General features: G+C 40.0%; 1 protein-coding gene across 1 annotated transcript in view; it reads right to left on the reverse strand.

Moving 5' to 3' along the window:
* Positions 1-2172: 2172 nt before the first annotated feature.
* Positions 2173-24681, reverse strand: part of DGKK (diacylglycerol kinase kappa) — a 189464-nt gene continuing 166955 nt past the window's right edge. Inside the window, 10 exon segments of the mRNA XM_036996346.1 lie at positions 2173-2310; positions 11121-11231; positions 14662-14748; positions 15753-15894; positions 16403-16563; positions 17734-17865; positions 18169-18269; positions 18272-18281; positions 18927-19034; positions 19348-19444. Of these exon segments, the coding sequence (XP_036852241.1) occupies positions 2173-2310; positions 11121-11231; positions 14662-14748; positions 15753-15894; positions 16403-16563; positions 17734-17865; positions 18169-18269; positions 18272-18281; positions 18927-19034; positions 19348-19444 (1087 nt within the window).

A 24681-nucleotide genomic window follows, 5' to 3' on the forward strand; every position in this document is an offset into this window, starting at 1 on the left:
TTTCTTTAATTTGAAGTCTGTTTTGTCTGATACTGGTATTGCAACACCTGCTTTTTTCTCTGTGTTGTTTTCATGAAATATCTTTTTCCATCCCTTGACTTTAAGTCTGTGCATGTCTTTGGGTTTGAGGTGAGTCTCTTCTAAGCAGCATATGGATGGGTTCTTGCTTTTTTATCCATTCTATTACTCTGTGTCTTTTGATTAGTGCATTCAGTCCGTTTACATTTAGGGTGATTATTGAAATGTATGTACTTATTGCCATTACAGGCTTTAAGTTTGTGGTTACCAAAGGTTCAAGGTTAGCTTCTTTTCTCTCTTACTGTCTAACTTATCTCGCTTTTTGAGCTATTATAAACACGGTCTGATTCCTTCAACTTTTGCTTTTCTGGGAATTGTTTAATCCCTCCTTCATATTTAAATGATAATCATGCTGGACACAGTATTCTTGGTTCGAGGCCCTTCTGTGTCATTGCATTAAGTATATCCTGCCATTCTCTTCTGGCCTGTAGGGTTTCTGTTGAGAAGTCTGATGATAGCCTGATAGATTTTCCTTTGTAGGTGACCTTTTTTTTCCCCTCTGGCTGCCTTTAATACTCTGTCCTTGTCTTTGATCTTTGCCATTTTAATTATTATGTGTCTTGGTGTTGCCGTCCTTGGATCCCTTGTCATGGGAGTTCTATGTACCTCTGTGGTCTGAGAGGCCATTTCCTCCCCTAGTTTGGGGAAGTTTTGAGCAATTATTTCTTCAAAGACACTTTCTATCCCTTTCTCTCTCTCTTCTTCTGGTACCGCTATAATGCAGATATTGTTCCATTTCAATTGGTCACACAGTTCTCTTAAAATTCTTTCATTCCTGGAGATCCTTTTATCTCTCTCTGCATCAGCTTCTCTGCGTTCCTATTCTCTTTTTTCTAGTCCATTAATGGTCTCTTGCATCTTGTCCATTCTGTTTTGAAGTCCTTTCGGAGCTTGTTTTATTTCTGTATTCTCCCTCCTTAGTTCTTACATATTTCTCTGCAAGTCCATCAGCATGGTTATGACTTTTGTTTTGAATTCTTTTTCAGGAAGACTGGCTAAATCTGTCTCCCCACGTTCCTTCTCAGGGGAAGATGTAGGAGATGTCGAAGCTGTCTGGGTTAGTCTTGTCTGGATCAAATTTTTTTGCCTTTTCATGTTGATAGGTGCAATGGTGACCTATTGACTCATCTGTCAGCTGGGAGAGCCAAGTCTTTCCACTTGCTCTGGCCTTTCTTTACTGGGACAACTGTGCTCCCTAGTGGCTTGTGTTGGGCAATTGCGTGTAGACTGGGTCTCTGTATCTTGCCTGGCTGGTATGGAGGAAGCTCCCTTGCTGTGGGCGTGGCCAGCCTCAGGCTGCTGCTCTGCTATGGCGGGGCCCCAGAGGGGTAATGGACAGAGGGCTGTTTGGCTGTTTACCTCCATGAGGGGTCTCAGAGCTGTTGTCCAGGGGGTTAGTGTGCCCAGAGTTCCCTGGAGATTCCAGCTGCTGGATTGTGACCTGGGATGCTTCCATCCAGCTGTGGGGTCCCTGTCCCTTTAAGACTTTCAAAAAGCACTCGCTTTTCTTTGTCACAGGGGTGTCGGCTTCAGGCCCTGCTCAAAGGTCTTATTGTCCTGTTTCCCTTGTATCCAGCACCCCACACATGCACTGTGTCTGCGCTCAGGTGCAGATGGCTGGGGCTGGGTGTTTAGCAGTCCTGGGCTCCCTCTCCCTCCCTGCTCTGACTCCTCTCCTCCTGCCAGGAGCTGGGGTGAGGGGCCTCGGGTCCTGCCGGGCTGCAGCTTGTATCTTACCCCTTTCACCAGGCACTGGGTTCTCGCAGGTGTGAGTGTAGTCTGGCTGTTGTCCTGTGTCTTCTGGTCTCTCTTTTAGGATTAGTTGTATTTGTTTTATTTTCAAAAATATATATGTTTTTGGGAGGAGATTCCCACTGTCCTACTCACACTGCCATCTTGGCTCCGCCATCCTGCATATCACTTTTTTACTCACATTTTGTCCAAGAGACTGCTTGGCATTGCCTAAGGTTGGATCTCAACTCCATTGCCTCCTCCTCCTCCATCACCACCATACCCACAAACATTTATAATGGGAGCTTTAAGTCCCTGGGAAGTACTCATCCTGTGCGGGACTCTTCATGACTTCTATGCCCATTAGGGAAGCTTACCAATGAAACCCTGGATTCTTTGGCCTGATTCAGGCTTGTCTTCCTCTTCTAGCTTCTTCTTCCCCAATTTGAGGAACTTAACTTTCAATCTGAAGCTTCTCTTGTCAGTATCGTATGATTTCTCCTGGAAAACCACAGTGAAAGGAAGGTCAAAATGTTAGTAGCCTAACATTCAGAAACAATTCCTAGAGGCCTGGCAAGGTGATATGCAAGGATGGATACAGAAAACAGGCAGATCTGTCATCTATCCGGGTATGGGAGACACCCCAATCACTAGTCCCATGCCCTAGGAAGGCAACTGATCTTTACCAAGATCCTACTCTGTCCCAGGATGCCTTGCTAGGTGCTTTAATAAATGCTCTCCAGTAATCCACCAAACAACCTTGCAAAGTGGCTATTATCACCTTATTTCATAAAGGAGGCAGCAGAGGCTCAGAGAGGAAAAATTTTTCACCTGAGATCATGTGGCTAGGGATTGGAAGGATGAAGATGCTAGGTCCACTGCTAGTTCATATTGTGCTTCTGTATGAAATAGTAAAATGCACCTTTTCCTTCAGACATACGGTTTGGTGAGCCCCAACTCACTCCCTTGGCTGAATACTTTCATATAGGGAAGAACCTGTCTCCCAGGCCACCTTTTTTCCCTATCTGGAATGCAAACAGGGTTCTCTATACAGCTCTTAAGAATGTTGGCTCTCTGTAATACAGATCAAGCAGGATTTTTAATTCCATCATCTCAGCCTCTCCATCCTTTTGCTCCTGCTACAGTGTGCTTGTTTTAATACCGGTCTCAGTAAGACACTATTCCAAGGTTAACGTTGCTGCCAAAAGTCCAGCCAAACACATTCCAAGGAACTTTGGGGTTTTCTTCTCTTCAAGATTATATCTCCAATCCCCTCCATTAGAACAGTATAAACCTGTCCTCCTGTTCCTGCTCTGACTCCTACTTACCCTTTCTCCTCTAGGCTAATGAATGCTGACCCTCAGAATTGCCTTTCAGAAGAAACCTAAAAGAAGGACACAGGACCTTCCCCTTCAGCCAAAGCCTTGGAAAACTTCATGAATAGTTGGCTCTCATTCTGCTTTTCCCCACCAAAGTGGTTCTGAATCTTCTGTGGCCTTAAGATAAGTTTGGTGTCAAGTGAATGAGCAACATCATCCTGACTTTCCTTCAATTCACTCTGCCCTTCTTTGGAGGCTCACTTCTTCATCTTTATGGAAATACTGCAGCCTAGAAAAGCTATTATGCTTCTGGCCAAGCGGATTCACATACTGAGACATCAGGGCATGGGCTGTTTGTCTCTTTTCTCTCAATATCCACCCCATTTGCCTAGCTCAGTAGCTTGGTGAGAGATAGCTGAACTGAGTAATAATAGAAAGAGGGTGCTACAAAGTTTGCTCCTCTTTCTGCATAACAGCATGTCTTCCTTCCCCAGAGTGTACTCATCAAGAGCAGCAAAGTTATCAGCAAAGGCATGTAAGAAAGTTATTAAATGTGTTAAGACCTGACCTGAATTTATATGTATTTTTTCCTCTAAAATGGTAGCCTGATTGCTGCACTACTCCAAACATACCTGTATGACTTGCTCACATGCATATAACTCGTGTATGGAGCCAGAAAACAGGGGTAGTGAATAAGGGAACCAGAGATTTATACAGACTGAAATAAGAGGTTCCATGGTGGGGAAATTTAAAGAAAAACCCTGTCAGATCATAAAGGAGCAATTTGCTTAGTGATGACAGGACATCTTTGTGTGATTTGATTTATGAAATAGGACTTTTTTTCAATCTCAGCAAAGTACACTCACAGTTGTCAAAAAATGAGAGCATCCCCTTAGCTATATTGTAGCCACTGTTGCCATGCTTGATATTTTTTTTTGAGAGGGCATCTCTCATATTTATTGATCAAATGGTTGTTAACAACAATAAAATTCTGTATAGGGGGAGTCAATGCTCAATGCACAATCATTAATCCATCTCAAGCCTAATTCTCGTCAGTCTCCAATCTTCTGAAGCATAACGAACAAGTTCTTACATGGTGAACGAATTCTTACATAGTGAATAAGTTCTTACATGGTGAACAGTACAAGGGCATTCATCACAGAAACTTTCGGTTTTGATCACGCATTATGAACTATAAACAATCAGGTCAAATATGAATATTCATTTGATTTTTATACTTGATTTATATGTGGATTCCACATTTCTCCCTTTATTATTATTATTATTTTTATTTTTAATAAAATGCTGAGGTGATAGGTAGATGCAAGATAAAGGTAGAAAACATAGTTTAGTGTTGTAAGAGAGCAATTGTAGATGATCATGTGTGTGCCTGTAGACTATGTGCTAATCCGAGCTAGACAAGAGCAATAAAACATCCACGGATGCAGATGCTTTCTCTCAAAACAGGAGGAGGTGAGGTTCTAAGCGTCACCACTGTTGTTCCCCGATTTCTCACCTGATGGCCCCCCTGCGACTGTGCCTGTCTTAGGTTGTTCCTCCCTTGAGGAATCTTACCCGTCTCTGGGTAACCAGTCATCTTCCATGGCCATACAGGGAAATGTAAAGTTGGTAAGTGAGAGAGAAGCCATATTGTTTGAAAAGGTTAGCTTTTTACTTCTTTGCAGATTTATGCCCTGTGGCTTCTATGCCCAGCACTTGTCTCGAGGTATCTTTACCACCTGGATGAATTATGATACTCGGTAAATTCGATATGAGGCACTAATTCTATTTAAGGGTTGTAATTAGGAAGGAAGAAGAAAAGCTATAGAGGTAGCAAATGGAAGGAAACATGGGAGGATTGATTATTTCTTTGACATATCTTCTTGTAGAGTAACTTAAGGATGTATAGGTTTTAAACTACTAACTAAATTACACACCCATATTAACATAATAGGAATACGGTGACATAAACAAAGCAAATCTATAATTACCCACCATCTCCAGTGAAGCCAAGAAAACCAGTTAGGCACCCTAGGCATTTGTGAAAATTTGTCTATGATATGATGGATATTGTCCAACTGTACTTGAACAGTCTGAGAGAAATCAGACAAATTAAAGCAACCCATTTCTGGGATCTGTTCACATCCCATATGTTCTTTTAACTGTAGATAGTCTACAGTCGTAAGATTTTGGAGCGCTACAACTTGCACCCCTCCCAACTCCTGGTTGAGTTCCAACAGTACAGATCCAGTCAAATTTGTTGTCTCACTGTATGCCCATGCCAGCCTAGACATCTCCCTCCTCATTCCAATGGCAAGTCCAGGAAATGGTGGGATGGACGCAGCCACAACCGCAGCATCGCCCGGATCCCTGTGGAGGCATTTTGATGATCATCCCCCGGCATGAGTCCTCCAGAGAGTGCTGATGCGGAAGCTCCTCCTCATATCGTATCTTAGTTCATTTTCTGGGTAGCCAAGCTAGGCTTTGATCTTCTGCATAAAAACAAACAGACCCTTTGCCCACACTTTGACATGCCCTCTATACCACTGTGTAGAACTCAATGGAGGTCAGCACACAGGAACTGCTTTTTATTTTATTTTATTTTATCTTATTTTATTTTATTTTTATTAAGAGAAAGGAATATTATCAGAAAAGGGTACCTCCATAGCTGATCATCTGATACCCTTTAAGTGATCAAAATTAAGGATATTTAAAGCATGCATTAATCTTTGATTTACCAATAGTTTTATCCTATCAAGGAGTAATCCCCCTTTTCTTTTCTTTCTTTTTCTTTCTTTCTTTCTTTCTTTCTTTCTTTCTTTCTTTCTTTCTTTCTTTCTTTCTTTCTTTCTTTCTTTCTTTCTTTCTTTCTCTTTCTTTCTTTCTTTCTTTTCTTTTTAATCTTTAATCTACACTTACATGAAGAATACTATGTTTACTATGCTCTCCCCTATACCAGGTCCCCCCTAAAAACCACATTACAGTCACTGTCCATCAGCATAGCAAAATGTTGTAGAATCACTACTTGTCCTCTCTGTGTTGTACAGCCCTCCCTCCCCTTTCTCCCTCCCCCCAATATGCATGCTAATCTTAATACCCCCTTTCTTCTTCCCTCCCCTTGACCCTCCCTGCCCACCCATCCTCCCCAGTTCCTTTCCCTTTGGTACCTGTTAGTCCATTTTTGGGTTCTGTAATTCCGCTGCTGTTTTCTTCCTTCAGTTTTTCCTTTGTTCTTATACTCCTCAGATGAGTGAAATCATTTCTTATTTCTCTTTCTCCACTTGGCTTATTTCACTGAGCATAATACTCTCCAGCTCCATCCATGTTGCTGCAAATGGTAGGATTTTCCCTCTTCTTGTGGCAGAGTAGTATTCCATTGTGTATATGTACCACATCTTCTTTATCCATTCATCTACCAATGGACATTTAGGTTGCTTCCAATTCTTGGCTATTGTAAATAGTGCTGCAATAAACATAGGGGTGCATCTGTCTTTCTCAAACTTGATTGCTGCATTCTTAGGGTAAATTCCTAGGAGTGGAATTCCTGGGTCAAATGGTAAGTCTGTTTTGAGCATTTTGATGAACCTCCATACTGCTTTCCACAATGGTTGAACTAATTTACATTCCCACCAGCAGTGTAGGAGGGTTCCCCTTTCTCCACAGCCTCGCAAACATTTGTTGTTGTTTGTCTTTTGGATGGCAGCTATCCTTACTGGTGTGAGGTAATACCTCATTGTAGTTTTAATTTGCATTTCTCTGATAATTAGCAATGTGGAGCATCTTTTCATGTGTCTGTTGGCCATCTGTATTTCTTTTTTGGAGAACTGTCTGTTCAGTTCCTCTGCCCATTTTTTAATTGGGTTATTTGTTTTTTGTTTGTTGAGGCGTGTGAGCTCTTTATATATTCTGGATGTGAAGCCTTTATCGGATCTGTCATATTCAAATATATTCTCCCATACTGTAGGGTTCCTTTTTGTTCTATTAATGGTGTCTTTCGCTGTACAGAAGCTTTTCAGCTTAATGTAGTCCCACTTGCTCATTTTTGCTGTTGTTTTCTTGCTCTGGGAGATATATTCAAGAAGAGGTCACTCATGTTTATGTCCAAGAGGTTTTTGCCTATGTTTTTTTCCAAGAGTTTAATGGTTTCATGACTTACATTCAGGTCTTTGATCCATTTTGAGTTTACCTTTGTATATGGGGTTAAACAATGGTCCAGTTTCATTCTCCTACATGTAGCTGTCCAGTTTTGCCAGCACCATCTGTTGAAGAGACTGTCATTTTGCCATTGTATGTCCATGGCTCCTTTATCAAATATTAATTGACCATATATGTTTGGGTTAATTTCTGGGGTCTCTAATCTGTTCCACTGGTCTGTGGCTCTGTTCTTGTGCCAGTACCAAATTGTCTTGATTACTATGGCTTTGTAGTAGAGCTTGAAGTTGGGGAGTGAGATCCCCCCTACTTTATTCTTCTTTTTCAGGACTGCTTTGGCTTTTCGGGGTCTTTGGTTTTTCCATATGAATTTTTGAATTATTTGTTCCAGTTCATTGAAGAATGTTGCTGGTAATTTGATAGGGATTTCATCAAATCTGTATATTGCTTTGGGCAGGATGGCCATTTTGATGATATTAATTCTTCCTAGCCATGAGCATGGGATGAGTTTCCATTTGTTAGTGTCCCCTTTAATTTCTCTTAAGAGTGACTTATAGTTTTCAGGGTTCTCTTAAGAGTGACTTGTAGACCTCTTTGGTTAGGTTTATTCCTAGATATTTTATTCTTTTTGATGCAATTGTGAATGGAGTTGTTTTCCTGATTTCTCTTTCTATTGGTTCATTGTTAGTGTATAGGAAAGCTACAGATTTCTGTGTGTTAATTTTGTATCCTGCAACTTTGGTGTATTCCGATATCAGTTCTAGTAGTTTTGGAGTGGAGTCTTTAGGGTTTTTTATGTACAGTATCATATTGTTGGATTCTCCCAGAGGAGGACGCCGCCCCAAATCACTCACGAAAGACGTCTCTTGATGCAATAAGCAAGAGGAATTTATTCAGGAACCAGCTAGTGGGGGTCCAAGTTAGCCCGACGCAGCGGGTCTCAACAAGGACCCTGAGCACACAAAGCCAGAAGGTTTTATAGCATTTTCAAAGGGGGCAACATTTTCCACAATCACAATACAGTGTTTTTTTCATAGACACATAAATCTTTGCCTGGGGCCACATCCTGGGGTCTGGTTAGATAAGATTACCTTCGGAATGTTTAGGGTGGTTCTAGCAAGATAAGCTTGATGTGTATGATTAACTGATTTGAGGTCAGCTAATTAAAGGTCACTACATTTAACACTGGCTGACTAACTTGTTTTTCAAGATTCTAATAATTTTCCTCCTTCTAGGTTAGGGAGTGGTATTTAAGCCTTTAAGATGGCTGTACTTATGCTAACTTTTGATTCTTCAGATCCTACAATATCATCTGCAAATAGTGACACTTTAACTTCTTCTTTACCAATCTGGATTCCTTGTATTTCTTTGTTTTGTCTGATTGCCATGGCTAGGAACTCCAGTACTATGTTAAATAACAGTGGGGAGAGTGGGCATCCCTGTCTGGTTCCCGATCTCAGAGGAAATGCTTTCAGCTTCTCACTGTTCTGTATAATGTTGGCTGTGGGTTTATCATATATGGCCTTTATTATGTTGAGGTACTTGCCCTCTATTCCCATTTTGCTGAGAGTTTTTATCATGAATGGATGTTGAATTTTGTCAAATGCTTTTTCAGCATCTATGGAGATGATCATGTGTTTTTTGTCTTTCTTTTTGTTGATGTGGTGGATGATGTTGATGGATTTTCGAATGTTGTACCATCCTTGCATCCCTGGGATGAATTCCACTTGGTCATGGTGTATGATCCTTTTGATATACTGTTGAATTCTGTTTGCTAATATTTTATTGAGTATTTTTGCATCTACATTCATCAGGGATATTGGTCTGTAATTTTCTTTTTTGGTGGGTTCTTTGCCTGGTTTTGGTATTAGGGTGATGTTGGCTTCATAGAATGAGTTTGGGAGTATTCCCTCCTCTTCTATTTTTTGGAACACTTTAAGGAGAATGGGTATTATGTCTTCTCTGTGTGTCTGATAAAATTCCGAGGGAAATCCGTCCGGCCCTGGGGTTTTGTTCTTGGGTAGTTTTTTGATTACTGTTTCAATTTCTTTGCTCGTAATTGGTTTGTTTAACTTTTGTGTTTCTACCTTGGTCAGTCTTGGAAGGTTGTATTTTTCTAGGAAGTTGTCCGTTTCTTCTAGGTTTTCCAGCTTGTTAGCATATAGGTTTTCATAGTAGTCTTTAATAATTCTTTGTATTTCTGTGAAGTCTGTCGTGATTTTTCCATTCTCATTTCTGATCTTGTTGATGTGTGTTGATTCTCTTTTTCTCTTAATAAGTTTGGCTAGAGGCTTATCTATTTTGTTTATTTTCTCAAAGAACCAGCTCTTGGTTTCATCGTTTTTTTGCTATTGTTTTATTCTTCTCAATTTTGTTTATTTCTTCTCTGATCTTTATTATGTCCTTCTGTCTGCTGACTTTAGGCCTCATTTGTTCTTCTTTTTCCAGTTTCGACAACTGTGATGTTAGACTATTCATTTGGGATTGTTCTTCCTTCTTCAAGTGTGCCTGGATCGCTATATACTTTCCTCTTAAGACTGCTTTCGCTGCGTCCCACAGAAATTGGGGCTTTGTGTTGTTGTTGTCATTTGTTTCTATATATTCCTTGATCTGTATTTTGATTTGTTCATTGATCCATTGATTATTTAGAAGCATGTTGTTAAGCCTCCATGTGTTTGTGAGCCTTTTTGTTTTCTTCGTAGAATTTATTTCTAGTTTTATACCTTTGTGGTCTGAAAAATTGGTTGGTAGAATTTCAATATTTTGGAATTTACTGAGGCTCTTTTTGTGAGCTAGTATGTGGTCTATTCTGGAGAATGTTCCATGTGCACTTGAGAAGAATGTATATCCTGTTGCTTTTGGATGTAGAGTTCTATAGATGTCTATTAGGTCCATCTGTTCTAGTGTGTTGTTCAGTGCCTGTGTGTCCTTACTTATTTTCTGCCCGGTGGATCTATCCTTTGGGGCGAGTGGTGTGTTGAAGTCTCCTACAATGAATGCATTGCAGTCTATTTCCCTCTTTAGTTCTGTTAATATTTGTTTCACAAATGTTTCGTGCTCCTGTGTTGGGTGCATATATATTTAGAATGGTTATATCCTCTTGTTGGACTGAGCCCTTTATCATTATGTAGTGTCCTTCTTTATCTCTTGTTACTTTCTTTGTTTTGAAGTCTATTTTGTCTGATATTAGTACTGCAACCCCTGCTTTCCTCTCACTGTTGTTTGCCTGAAATATGTTTTTCCATCCCTTGACTTTTAGTCTGTGCATGTCTTTGGGTTTGAGGTGAGTTTCTTGTACATGCTTGATTTTTTAAAGCCACACAACAGTCAGGAAAGGCACTGAGAGAGCCTGTTATTCTGTTAGAAGCAGAGGGACAGGATGCAGCAGGGGGAGGTGGTATTTGGAAGATGTAATCACTTGGGCAGCAGTCATTTAGAACAGAACAGATGTGGGCTGTAAACAACTGGTACTGGCCATAATGGTATATACCAGATGAAATTCAGTCCTTGCAGCAAGTACTAAGCAGGGAGGGGAAATTATGTCCAGGAGAACAGTTTAGAAAAAAATCAATCTTGCTTTTTCTTTCCCAATCTCCTGCCACAGAATTGTTCTTCTTTATAATTATTTTCCCATGGTCATCTAGTTTTTCAATGTGCTTTCTGTCTTATTCTGTCTACTTATGATGAGGAGATGCGAAAAGGAGACGCTATTAAGTTCCATCTGTAAGTTACTACTGGGCTCTCTTCTACATCTGTCACTGTGTCCTGGCCCACACTGGAAGGTAAGGCACCAAGAAAGGCACCTCTTCCCCTTTATTTCCCAAACCCCAGTTCACACACCTCTGGAACAAGGACTGAATTCATCCAGTTTCTCTCAGACAGCTTTTCAAACTCCTTATTCATGACATTCAGTAAAGTTTGTAGTGTGGCCTCATCTTCAGCATCTTTCAGCTGGTGAAAACAGGAAAAAGAGTAAATGTCCAATGCCCAGCATCCTGTGTTCAGAGACTCTTGCCTTCTTCCCCATTCCTATCCTCTGCTAGTGGCCATGAGACTATCAGGTGCCAACTTATATCTTCTTTGGCCATGAGGTCACCGGAAAGTATACTCAACTCTTTACTTTCTCAATATGGATATCCAGGAAACAACCAGATGGTGGTGCTTTGCTTGGGGCTGTGCATTCTCACAGTTTGGCAAGCAGAGAGCCCCTTTGACCAATATCAATTAACACTGAGTTATACTCATATGGTTTAGGGTCCAGGACAAGGTGAGAAGACAGACTCAGAGAAGCTTAGTGCTCAAGGTCACATGGCTAGACAGAAACCCAAATCTGTTTAACTCTATAGTCTACCTGCTATACCACACCATGCCATAAAGGATACATGGGGTGGCCAGATGCCTGGGGGATCTTTATTACACAGATACCATAGTTAAAAGGTTGCTTTGTGAAACAAGGAGAAGTCTCAAGAGAGATGGGCTCAAATTTTCCCTTCCTGGCAGAGAGGGTCTGCCTCCCAATGCTGTACTTTTTAGCCCCTAGCTATTAACTCTTAGTAATTAAGAAGTGAGTTCCAAATGGCATGTCCCATGGGCTCAGGAAACAAAGCTTAAGCATTCCCCAGAAACCCCCAGCAGTACCCATAGGATGAATTCTATACAGACCATGGGAGAATTAAAATGGATTCTTCTGGGACCATCTCCAACTCAGAAGAACCAAATACTAGACCAGCAATAGGTGCGATAGTTCATGTTCCATGAAATGCTGAGCTGGGAGAACAAATGTATACTGATGTCATCAGCCCTGACATGCATTCCAGCCCACCTAACTTGGGTTCACTTATCCTCTCTGGCATGCACTCTACTTTTAATCTGGTACTTATATGTCTTATTGTTGTTCACAGGCCTCTTGATGTTCCAAACCTAAGTAGATTTTTGTCAATTACTGTAAATGGTTGGCAGGTGAATGGGCAGGGCATGGGGTTGAAGGTTATGGCCAATCAGGATGCAGTATGAGAGAGAAATGAGTCAGTGCAGACAAATAATCTCTTGCTTTTACTTTACAACTAAAGATTTAGGACAGTACAGAGTAGTTCAGATGCAAAAGCTGGTGGTGGGATGTGGTAGAAATGGCTATCATTTCAAGTAAGGGGGAAAGGGTCAGGGAGTCCTCAAGGGCATATTTACAAGTAATGCTCAAAATGGGTTTGGTAGTTAAACAAAAAGCCACAGAGAAGAAAGAGGAATGTGGGTCCTTGAAAAACCATGCCCAATTGTAACAGGGCAGGAATAAAATGGCTTCCTGAAAATTTCCTATTTGGCATTTGGAGACAGTCTCAGAAAAATAGTAGGTGGATGGGCCTGAGTCTCCTGCTTTATTCTCCTGTCCTTCTGACTGCATTGGAGAACTTGTCCAGGATTCCTGTCTAAGGTAAATATGCAAACTGACTCAGAGGACTTTGTTGTGTATTTTTTGGTTCCTGTCCCAATACATCACTGGCCATTGCATAAATGAGGTTTCCAAATAAGGGAAGTGGGAGATAATGGGTGGAATTTACCTCATGATAAGTCTATAGCCCTCTGCCAGAACTGAGCTCCTTACTGTCTTGTTTCTTCAAGAGAAGGAATAATAACATGCAAATGAAACAAGCCTTATCTCCATGCCACTCTATGATATAACCTTTTTGAAGATACATGGTCATTCTTAGTTAGCTACTGCTTACCCCTGGTCTCATTTACATGTGTGTATATGTGGGTGGGCTCCTTTCCAGGTCCTATGTTAGGTGCAGTACATGCTCAGTTTGGGTTATTGGCTGGCACAAACCAATTTTCATGCCATGAACCTCAAGAAAGCCTGAGTGGCAATAAAATGCCAAGCTTTCATAGTTCCTGTCCAAACTGATAAGGTAATTGAGCTCTGCCTATATACAGAAAGTGCTTCAGTTGCTGTTTTTTAAGGCTAAAAGACTCTAGCTTGGGGCTCAGATGTTGGAAAAGCCTGGCCTGATTGCCTTAGCTACTCTGCCACCTGTGTAGTATGTCAGTTAGATTTGCAAATGGAAAAAGGAGAATTGGATACACTTCTTATAAATCAACTTAGAAACCCCTTTCAAATGAACCTTAATTAGATGAGAGGCAAGAATAGCACCTGCCTCAGGGCCTTAGCAGCTAACCCCAAAGCAGGGTAGCTATGATTAATTGACTTATCAGGGCACACTCACCAAGTCTGCCTATGGGCTTTGCATTGTGAGAAACATGCAACTACTCTTATAGCTCAAAAACTAAGCCTCAGTCGATTTTCTCTAACGCTAATAAAATCTACCATCTATCATGCTGCTACTATGTGCCAGGCGCAGCTAGACCCTTAATGTATAATAGTTTGTTTAGTCCTCATAAAAACCTGGAGAAGTCAAGATTATAATTTCTATTTTTTAGATAGGGAAACTGAGTCTCAAAGAGGTCAAGTTAGTTCACACTGCTAGTGTTATGGATTCAATAAAAGAAGATATGTTGAAATCCTAATCCCTAGTACCTCAGACTGTGACCTTATTTAGGAATAGGGTCATTGCAGATATAATTAGTTATTAAGATGAGGTCATACTGGAGTAGGGTATGCTCCTGATCCAGTATGACTATTGTCCTTATAAGAAGATGGCCATTTGGAGACAGAAAGACATGGGGGAAAACACCGTGTGAAGATGGAGGATTGGAGTAATGTATTTGCAAGTCAAAGAACATCAAAGATTGCCAGCAAGTTCCCAGAGGCTAGGAAGAGGCAAGGGAGGATTTTCCTACAGGTTTCAGAGGGAACATAGCCCTTCTCATACTTTGATTTCAGGTGATTAGCCTACAGAACTGTGAGAAAATAAATTTCTGCCATTTTAAGTCACTCAGGCTTTAATACTTTGTTACAGCAGCCATAGGAAAGTAATACAACTAGTAAGTGGCAGATCTGAGATTTGAACCTGAAGTTCCTTAACTTTTCCCACTATTCCCTACTGGCTTTCCACACTATGAGAGAGATATGTGGAAATGTGGGAGATACAGAGCAGCTCAGAGGGGCTCATCCCTTTCTATTAAAGCTATATTGGGAATGATATTTACACTCTACTTTTGATAGGCCTGGTCTGGACCCAGGAGACATTTGCCAAAGAAGAGGGAGAGACTTTTCTTCAAGGATATGGTAGTCCCTTTGGATTAGCATAACCTATGAAGAGACACAATGAATGACAACCCTGGGTGAGGATGACACAGCAGGGACAGCCAGGTAAGCACCTGGCTGAAATGCTCCTACATGTCTTCCAATGCCTTAGAACCAAGCACAGATCATGAGCATCTTCAGATGGGATACTTTGCCCTCCCTTGTTCCAACCCCCTCCACTACCAAGTTCTCATCCAGGAAAGCTTTGGTGTCATTGTAGAGCCCTTTCAGACTAAATGTAACATCTACTGGATCATTTCTGCTTAGAGCCTGAGAGGAAAATAAAGGAAAAGAAAGGAAGGGAAAGGACAAAGACAGAGGAGTTGTAGGTTAGTAAGCATGCATCTGGCTTCTCTGAGGGAAGGCAGGAACAGACTAGTAGGATGTGGCTATAGGTCAAAAAGTCATATTCAAAATATAGCACAAAATTGTACAGGATGGGCACTAACCAATCAGAATGGATGTCAGCTGTCAACTACCAGTACAGCTGTATGGGTATGTCCTACAGAGTGGTGCAATATAACTTGGCATTTGGCATCACTGATTGAGTGTGGGTATAGGGAAATAGGAAATATGCAAACCAGATAGTAAATTTAAGGGCACTTGTTGTCACTAGCCTAAAACCATCTTTCCCATGGTAGACGGACATTAAGCCCAACCATTCTCTTCTTGAAACTCCAGGCCTTAAGCTGCAGGCCTCCTCCAACTAAGATCTGGCCCCAAATAAATAGGTAACCCACATTTTAGGAGTCCCTGACCCTATATGTGGTCCCTTTATATCTCTGCCTTAGCACTGAAGTTACTTTTTAAAAACATTACTTAAATCTTCTGGCAGTCGGTAAAACCATGGGATGGCATATTTAACATCAAGTGTCCTTATCTGTATCTTTCCCTCAATAGGGAAACCAAGGAAACCAGGAGCTCAGGTTTCAATGGCACGTGTCACCTTAACAGGTTATTCACCTGGGATGGGGAAGGGCCAAGACCAAGTTTCTCTCCATTCACCGCCTATGTCTCTTTTAAGACCAGTGTGGCAGATGGCTATCAGGGAAAAGTACTAGGTCTCAGGCTGATGAAATCTGCTGTGGGATTCTCCCAGTAGCCACTTTGAACCTGTAACAAGTCAAAGAACACATACCTTCCCCTCAACTCTATCCATCAGTTTCCTGCCATTTCATTTGCCATTTCTCCGCTTAGTCTTCTGTTACCTTTCCTTTCACCTACTTTCCTATTTGGTTTGATTCCTTTTCTTCATTTACCCCTTCCCCCCTTACCTCAATGGGAGTACAGGAAGATGCAGCTGCCTCATTGCCACTATCTTGAATGTAAAATATATCATTCAGGATGTTAGCACTGGCATTCATAGAATCCATGAGGACAGACACATGCTGATGGACCTTGCTCAGGTCAGTAAGTCTGTAATAAAGGAAGGACAGATAGATGAGTCTCAAGATCTGAAGGACTTTTGGCTTGGGGTGCTGATGAAGGTTGGGATAAGGGTGGAAATGAAAGCCTTAGGTACCCAAATTGGATTCTTTACTTCCTCCAGTTATTTCTACTTGTCTCTGGATAGCCACTTATGCCAGAAAATGTTAATGTTCCTACTTTTCTCTAGGTATTCACTTTTGTCCATCCTTGTCTCACCTGAGTTAGATACTGAAAGAACTCCACTGCCCTTTTGATTTTTAAGGGCAAGGGTTAACATTCTTAGTCATGTTGAGCCTTGGGCAGCAGGAGATTAAAGCTCATCTCTGGACAAAGACTGTTTCTTGCCTGGATTGTTAGAGTCCCTGTCAATCTTCAGAGCTCTGGAAAAGACTCCTTTCTGAGGCCAGGCTTCACAGTAGCCAATAGATACAAATTGGCTTCTTCTTCCTATCCTTTCTTGGGATTCCCAGAACTGTATTTGGACCAGTCCACTTACCTGCTGATGAGGTTTTCTGCAAGCTGGACTAAGTGCTTCATCTGAGCATACTCCTCATCAGACAGGCTATCTTGAGAGTCCTGGGAGTCCAGCTGGGGTTGAGAGAAAGCTTTAATTACAGTATGCTTGCATTCCCACATTTTCATTGAGTGCTCAAAGTTCTGGAAATGAAGACAGTGGCAGATCCTAATGATTGCTGTAGTTAAGAGGGCATGTGACAGATTATCTGTGAGTCTTACATTTGTGGATGAAGGGGAAAGAGCGCCTCATGCATTCCTCTCTACATGCATCTACACACCTGTACATCTATCCATAATTTTATTCAATATCTCTTTCATATTAGGAACTTTAAATTTTGTTGTTATTGTTACTATGTTTTGTCTTAGGACAACATGCTTGAATGAGACAGATGTATGCCTTCCACAAGCTCCTATATGAGGTCATCATGATCAGTAAAACAGTAGAGCACCTTTCATGCTCATTTCTTTGCCAGTTCTAGGCAATATATTGTGATGGATTTTAGAGCCAGACATACCTAGTTTAATTCTGAATCACAACTTCTCACATTTGTTAATTGTGCAACTTTTAGCAAATTATTTAACCTTGCTGGTACTCATTTTACTCACCCATAAAAGGAGAATAAGTTTACCTACCTTATAGGATTTTTAGGAAGACTTATTTGAGATAATACATGTAAAGTGAGCAGCACAAAGTACACAGTTTATAAACTAGACTTCACCTTCCATCTCTATTGCTGTTTCTGTGGACTGTCCACAGGTCAAGTGGGAGAAAGTCTCTAAGAGCTAAACAAATGATCAACAAGATCTCCTTTTTAACTTTCAGTGGTTTAGCTGAAGTGGGTGACACTTGTGAATACATTTTAAGGAACCTTACAGAATCTTAAAGACCATATTTAATGAAGAATCTCTTGCGGAATGAGCAGATTTCTCCATAACCAGTTGAGGCCTTCAGCTCTCTGTGCAGAAAAAGGAGGAGGACAACTTTGTCCCAAACCATGGGAGGGAGTTCCTTATCTTACTCTTTTGGACAGTGGTTTGCAAATGTCAGTATACATCAGAATGTCTCAGGGAACTTGTTTACAAATGAAAATTCCCAGGAACTACCCAAGCCCATTCTGATTCAGTATGTCTGGTGGTGGGCCAAGGAATGTGCATTTCATTTCTAACAAATACCTAAGTTGACTCTAATATAAGTGTCATGAAGAAGTAAGTCCCTTTGAGGAATTCTGTTTGACTGTAAGTATTTAGCACTCAAACAATACCTGTAGATGAGACAATATAGAAACCCAAGATGAGCCTTTCCCATCTTACCCGATCTCTTGTCAGCATCTGGGAAGCATTCTTGTATCTAATCTTGATAAGGCCTGGCCTCTGAACCCAGGCCTCCCCATCCACTTGCACTGGGATACCTTCTTCACCATCAATAATTATCACCTCATGGCACTGCCAGAGAAGAGGAGGAGACAGAATGGGGCAGAAAAAATTAGGCAATCTGATAATGCCATAGTCATGGCCTTAATGTGTATCTGAGCAGGACTGGCAAGGATGTGAATCAGATTATCCCAGTGAAGAAGTACCTGCTGCTTTGGTCACTACCACCTCTATCTCCAGTCTCAACCAACACCTTGCTGCTCACCAGTTAACCTGCTCACTCCAACGTGGCACTCATATCCAGTTAGTTCCCACATTCTGGGCAGTAGCTACAAAGCTCAGCCCATTTCTAGTGCTCATCCATTCTTTGCCTACCTGGGCAATGCGATGATGATGCAGGTTGAAGATACAGGACATTGCCATCTGTATGGAACCAAAGATTGCCACTACTTCCAGCTTTCTATCATCTATGCTAGAGCCTCATATTCCTGAGGAGGAAAAACTATGTCACATATACCACCCTTGAGAAACCACACATTGTCTATCTCAAGCAGGTGTTCTCTAAAGGCTCATGGTGAGTATTTTTCTAGCTCATAAAGAGTGGAGAAACTACATGTTAAAAGGGGAACAGTGGGTTCAGGAAAGCAATTTAGGAAAAGGATACTAAGATCACAATTCTTCATCCCTTCTGAGATCATAACTCTTAGCTCGTTTCCTCCCTATCCAATCTAGCATCATAAATACCCAAGGCCAGTCCCATTGGCTTTATGGCCTTCTTGGGTGATCTCAGAGGAAAGGGGTCATGGCCAATTTCCCAGGAGATTTTATTGATAGTCCTCTTTGTAGAAAAGAGCATGGCCTTTCATGCATCTGTCTGGCCTGAGGAGTGGAAAATTCAAAATCCAGGAAACACCTAGAATTGATCTTATCCTGAGGTTTGTGGTTGATTCTTGTGCCCTGAGATGGTAATTGCCTCAAAAAACTGATCATGCAGCTTCTGCTAATAAAGGTTCCCAGCCCACGTCCTCTTTCTCTATTGTCCACTTCCTACTCCAGTCAGTTCAGCTCTCCTTTCTGAGAGGCCTTAGAGGGGTCAAGCCTTTCTCTTTCCCTGTTCTTTGGTCAATGCTCACTGTAGTTGCCATGCTGCTTCCCCAAAAGTTGACACCTCCAGCATAGCTGGTAATGCTGAGCACTACAATGCCTTGCAGGTTTGGCAAGGAGATGGTTTCTCCATCACACTGAAAAAGAAGAGTAGAAGGTGGTAGGGACCAAGGAGCAAATAACCCATAGGAAACTCTCATTGGCTGGCTCTTCAGATAGCAATGTAAAGGGTCTTTTACAGAAATGGGACAAGGGCTCTGTCTTCTCTTCATGCTGTCATCTTCTTATCCATAAAATGGAAATCTATGTCCATGCCTTCCTCTATGAACTGTGAGTGAGGTTCATGGTTAAAGCTTGGGGAGTAGCAAGTTTACAGGGGAAAGTTGATTCCCAAGGTCATGAGATTTCTTTTCTCCATGCCCAGAAATGATTACCCTGTTTTCCACTAACCTCCAGGTGTACTCGTTCTTCCAGTTTTCTGTAAGAGCGCTGCAAAAGTTCCTTGCTTCCCAGAAGACCATACCACATTTTGTTCTTCAGGCGGCTACTACAGGGAGATAAGGGTAAAGAAAGATAGTCAGAGGGTGAATAATAACATAAATGAATGAGGAAAAGAAAAAGGGGACATCATCTTATTCCTCAAGTGCCTTCTTATAGAGAAGAGTCATGTTCAATGGTAACAGGACACAAGAGGGGATGCTAGGATAGTGTACCCAGTATCTTTATGCAAACACCTGCTGAAATGGGTTCCTAGGCTCCGTTGAAGCCCCAGCATCTCATCCATTTGCCTCTTTGCCTTGCTGCTGATATTGGTTCAGACTTGGAAGACAGGCTATATTCAGAAAACAATGCTCATATAAAAGTTGTATACATAACTGGCTGCTACACTCTAGTGTCTCTGCAAGTGCCACTTCAGAAGCACAAGTTTCAGCTGCTTGGAGAATACACACTTTTCTCAAGTGCACATGGAACATGTTTGAGAATGGATCACATATGAGGATACAAGAAACCTTAATAAATTTAAAGATTGAAATGGTGTTAAACATCTTTTCAGACCACAATGGTATGAAACTAGAAGTTAATTACATGGAGAAAAAAACCCCAAAAATTTCCCACAAACACATGGAAGCTAAACAACGTGTTTCTAAATAATCATTGGATCAATAAACAAATCAAAGAGGAAATCAAACTACATGGAGACAGGAAAACACAGACAAAATGGTACAAAATGTATGGGATGCAGCAAAAGCAGTTCTAAGAGGGAAGTACATAGCAATACAGGCCTACATTGAGAAACAAGAACAATTCCAAATAAACGATCAAACCTCACAACTAAAGGAACTAGTAAAAGAAGACCAAACAGAGCTCAAAGTTAGTAGAAGTAGAGGGAGGGGCATAATAAAATTAGGGCAGAAATAAACTGAATAAGGAAACAATAGAAAAAAAATCAATGAAACCAAAAGCTGGTTCTTTGAGAAGTTAACAAAATAGACAAAGCCCTAGCCAGATGTACAAAGAAAAAAAGAGAGAGGATACAAATAAACAAAATTAGAAATGGAAAAGAGAAGTTACAACTGACCAAACAGAAATTCAAAGAATTATTTATAAGAGAATTCTATGAAAATTTTATGCCAATAAATTGGACAACCTAGAAGAAATGGACAAATTCCTAGAAATGGATGATCTTCCAAGACTGACCCATAAAGAAACAGACGTGAATAGGCTGATTACCAGTAACAAAATTGAATTGTTAATTGAAGAACTCCAAAGAAACAAAAGTCCAGAACCAGATGCCTTCATAGGTGAATTCTACCAAACAATTACATAAGAGCTAATACCTATCTTAAAGTACTCCAAAAAGTAGAAGAGGAAGGAATATTCCCAAACTCATTCTTTGAAGTCAGCATCACTCTAATACCCAAACCAGACAAAGACAATACGAAAAAGGAAAATTATAGGCCAATATCCTTGATGGACATAGATACAAAAGCCCTCAACAAAATGCTAGCAAACTGAATTAAAAAATACATCAAAAGATGTGTCTCATATCGAATTTACCGAGTATCATAATTCTTCCAAGTGGTAAAGATACCTCAAGACAAATGCTGGGCATAGAAGCCACAGGGCATAAATATGCAAAGAAGTAAAAAGCTAACCTTTTCAAACAATAAGGCTTCTCTCTCACTTACCAACTTTACATTTCCCTGTATGGCCCCGGAAGATGACTGGTTAGCCAGAGACAAGTAAGATTCCTCAAGGGAGGAACAACCTAAGATAGGCACAGTCACAGGGGGGCCCTCAGGTGAGAAATTGGGGATCAACAGAGGTGAGGCTTACAACCTCACCCCCCCTGTTTTGAGAGAAATCTTCTGCATCCGTGGATGTTTTATTGCCCTTGTCTAGCTTGGATTAACACTTAGTCTACAGGCACTCACCTGATCATCTACATTTGCTCTCTTACAACACTAAACTATGTTTTCTACCTTTATCTTGTATCTACCTACCACTTCAGCATTTTATTAAAAATAATAATAATAAAGAGAGAAATGTGGTATCTACATATAAATCAAGTATAAAAATCAAACGAATATCCATATTTGAACTGATTGTTTATAGTTCATAATGCATGATCAAAACCAAAAGTTTCTGTGATGACTGCCCTTGTACTGTTCACCATGTAACTTATTCACTATGAAAGAATTTGTTCTTCATGTAAGAACTTGTTTGTTATGCTTCAGCAGATTGGAAACTGATGAAAATTAGGCTTGGGGTGGATTAATGATTGTGCATTGAGCATTGACTCCCCTATACAGAATTTTATTGTTGTTAACAACCATTTGATCAATAAATATGAGAGATGCCCTCTCAAAAAAAAAAGTACAGACTTCCAATTGTAAAATAAATAAGTAACCAGGATGTAATGTATAGCATAAGGAATATAGTCAAAGTATTGTAACAACTTTGTATGATGATAGCTGGTAGCTAGAATGATCATTTATATAAATGTTGAATCACTGTGTTGTACACCTGAAACTAATGTAATACTGTGTGTCAACTACCCTTCCATAAAAAAAAATACATCAAAAGAGCCATCCATCATGACCAAGTGAAATTTATTCCAGGGATGCAAGGATGGTATAATATTCATAAGTCAATCAATGTGATATGCCACATTAATGAAAGGAAGAAAAACCATATGATCCTCTCAACAGATGCTGAAAAAGCATTTGGCAAATTTCAGCATCCATTCATGATAAAAACTCTCAACAAAATGGGTATAGAGGGAACATACCTCAATAATAAAGGCAATATATGATAAACTCACAGCCAACTTGATACTTAAATGCAAAAATCTGAATGCTTTTTCCTTTTATATCAGGAACAATATAAGGATGCCTACCCATTCTTACCACTTTTATTCAACATAGTATTAAAAGTTCTAGCCATGGTAATCAGACAAGAAAGGGAAATAAAAGGCATCCAAACTGGTGAGGAAGAAATAAAATTGTCACTATTTGTAGATGACATGATATTATACATAAATTCCACCCTCCCCCAATGACTCCACCAAAAAAACTGTTAGAACTAATACTGGATTCAGCAAAGTTGCAGGATACTAAATTAATACACAGAAATCTGTTGTGTTCCCATATATTAACAATGAACTACCAGAAAGAGAAATCAGAAATCAGGAAAACAATTCCATTTACAATTGCATCAAAAAGAATGAAATACCTAGGAATAAAATTAACCAAGGAGGTTAAAGACCTATATTTTGAAAACTACAAGAAACTTATGAGAGAAACTGAAGGACACATATAAATAGGAATCTATTCCATGCTCATTGATAGGAATAATTAATATTGTCAAAATGGACCTTCTGCCCAAAGCAATTTACAGATTTCATGCAATTCCTATCAAAATACCAATATAATTTTTCAATGAATTAGAAGAAATAATTCTAAAATTCATATGGAACTACAGAAGACCCTGAATAGTCAAAACAATACTTAGAAAGAAGAACAAAGCTGGGGGTACTACACTCCATGACTTCAAGGTATACTACAAAGCTACAGTAATCAAAACAGTATGGTACTAGCATAAGAACAGACCTATAAATCAATGGAATGTAATAGAGAGCCCAGAAATAAATCCACATATATATGGCCAATTAACATATGACAAAGGAGGCAATAATACACATTGAGGAAAAAACAGCCTCTCCAATAAATGGTGTTGAGAAAATTGGACAGCTACATGCAAAGGAATGAAACTGGGTTGCTGTCTAACACCATACACAGAAGTAAACTCAAAATGTATTTAAAGACCTAAATATATGACATGAAACAACAAAACTCCTAGAAGAAAATAGGCAAAAATCTCTTGTACATAAGCATGAGTAATTTTTCTCTGGACATTTCTCCCCAGGCAAGGGATACAAAAACAAAGATAAACAAGTGGGGTTATATCAAACTAAAAAGCTTCTGCACAGTAAAGGAAACCATCAAGAACACAAAAAGGCAACCTCCAGTAAGGGAGAATATATTCATAAATGATATACTGGATAAGGGGCTGACATACAAAATACATAAAGAACTCATATGCCTCAACACCAAAAAAAACAGATAACCCAACTTAAAATTGGGCAAAGAATCTGAATTGACATTTTTCCAAAGGTGACATACAGACGGCCAACAGGTACATGAAAAGATGCTCCACATTGTTAATCATCAGGGAAATGAAAATCAAAACCACAACGAGGTATCACCTCGCACTAGTCAGAATGGCCACTATTCAAAAGACAAGAAACAGCAAGTGTTGGTGAGGATGTGGAGGAAAGGGAACACTCCTACACTGTTGGTTAGATTGTAAGCTGGCTCAGTCACCATGGAAAACAGTATGGAGGGTTTGCAAAAAGGTAAACATAGAAATACCATATGACCCAGTAATTCCACTTTCAGAATTTAACTGAAGAAAACAAAACCTCTGATTCAGAAAGATATATGCATCCCTATGTTTATTGCCAAATTATTTACAATAGACAAGATATGGAGCAACCAAAATGTCTGTCAATAGGTGACTGGATAAAGAAGTGGTACATATATACAATGGGATATTATCCAGACATAAAAAAGAAAGAAATCCTGCCATTTGCAACAATATGGATGGATCTCAAAGGTATTATGATAAGTGAAGTAAGCCAGGCAGAGAAAGACCAATACCACATGATTTCACTTATATATGGAATTTAAAAACAAACAAAACAAAATGAACAAAACAGCAATAGACTCATAAATACTGAGAAGCGACTGGTAGTTACCATGGGGAGGGCTTGGGTGTAGGTGGGGGAATTGCAAAATGGATAAAGAGGCACAAAATCTCAATTATAATATAAATTAATCACAGGGATGAAAGTACAGCATAGAGAATATAGTCAATAACTCTGTAACATCTATGTTGACAGATAGTAATTACACTAGTTGGGGTGAGCATTAATAATATAGACAATTGTCAAATCACTATATTGTATACTTGAAACCAATATAATATTGTATATCAACTATACTTCAATAGAAAATATGGGAAAGTAAAAAAAGATTTCAGCTGCTTGAATCAATTTCATTTGAAAGATATGACACTTAGACTGCAATTTCTCGGATGCATAACTTTTCTGGCAAAGTGGAGGGATTTTTCTGAGAGCTGTATATAAAACACTGGAATACGTGGTATAGAATAGAACAAAGCTTACTAGGCAGATTATAGCAGAACTAGTGAAGAGAATAT

The sequence above is a fragment of the Manis javanica genome, chromosome X, assembly GCF_040802235.1.
Source record: "Manis javanica isolate MJ-LG chromosome X, MJ_LKY, whole genome shotgun sequence".
Classification (NCBI taxonomy): domain Eukaryota; kingdom Metazoa; phylum Chordata; class Mammalia; order Pholidota; family Manidae; genus Manis; species Manis javanica.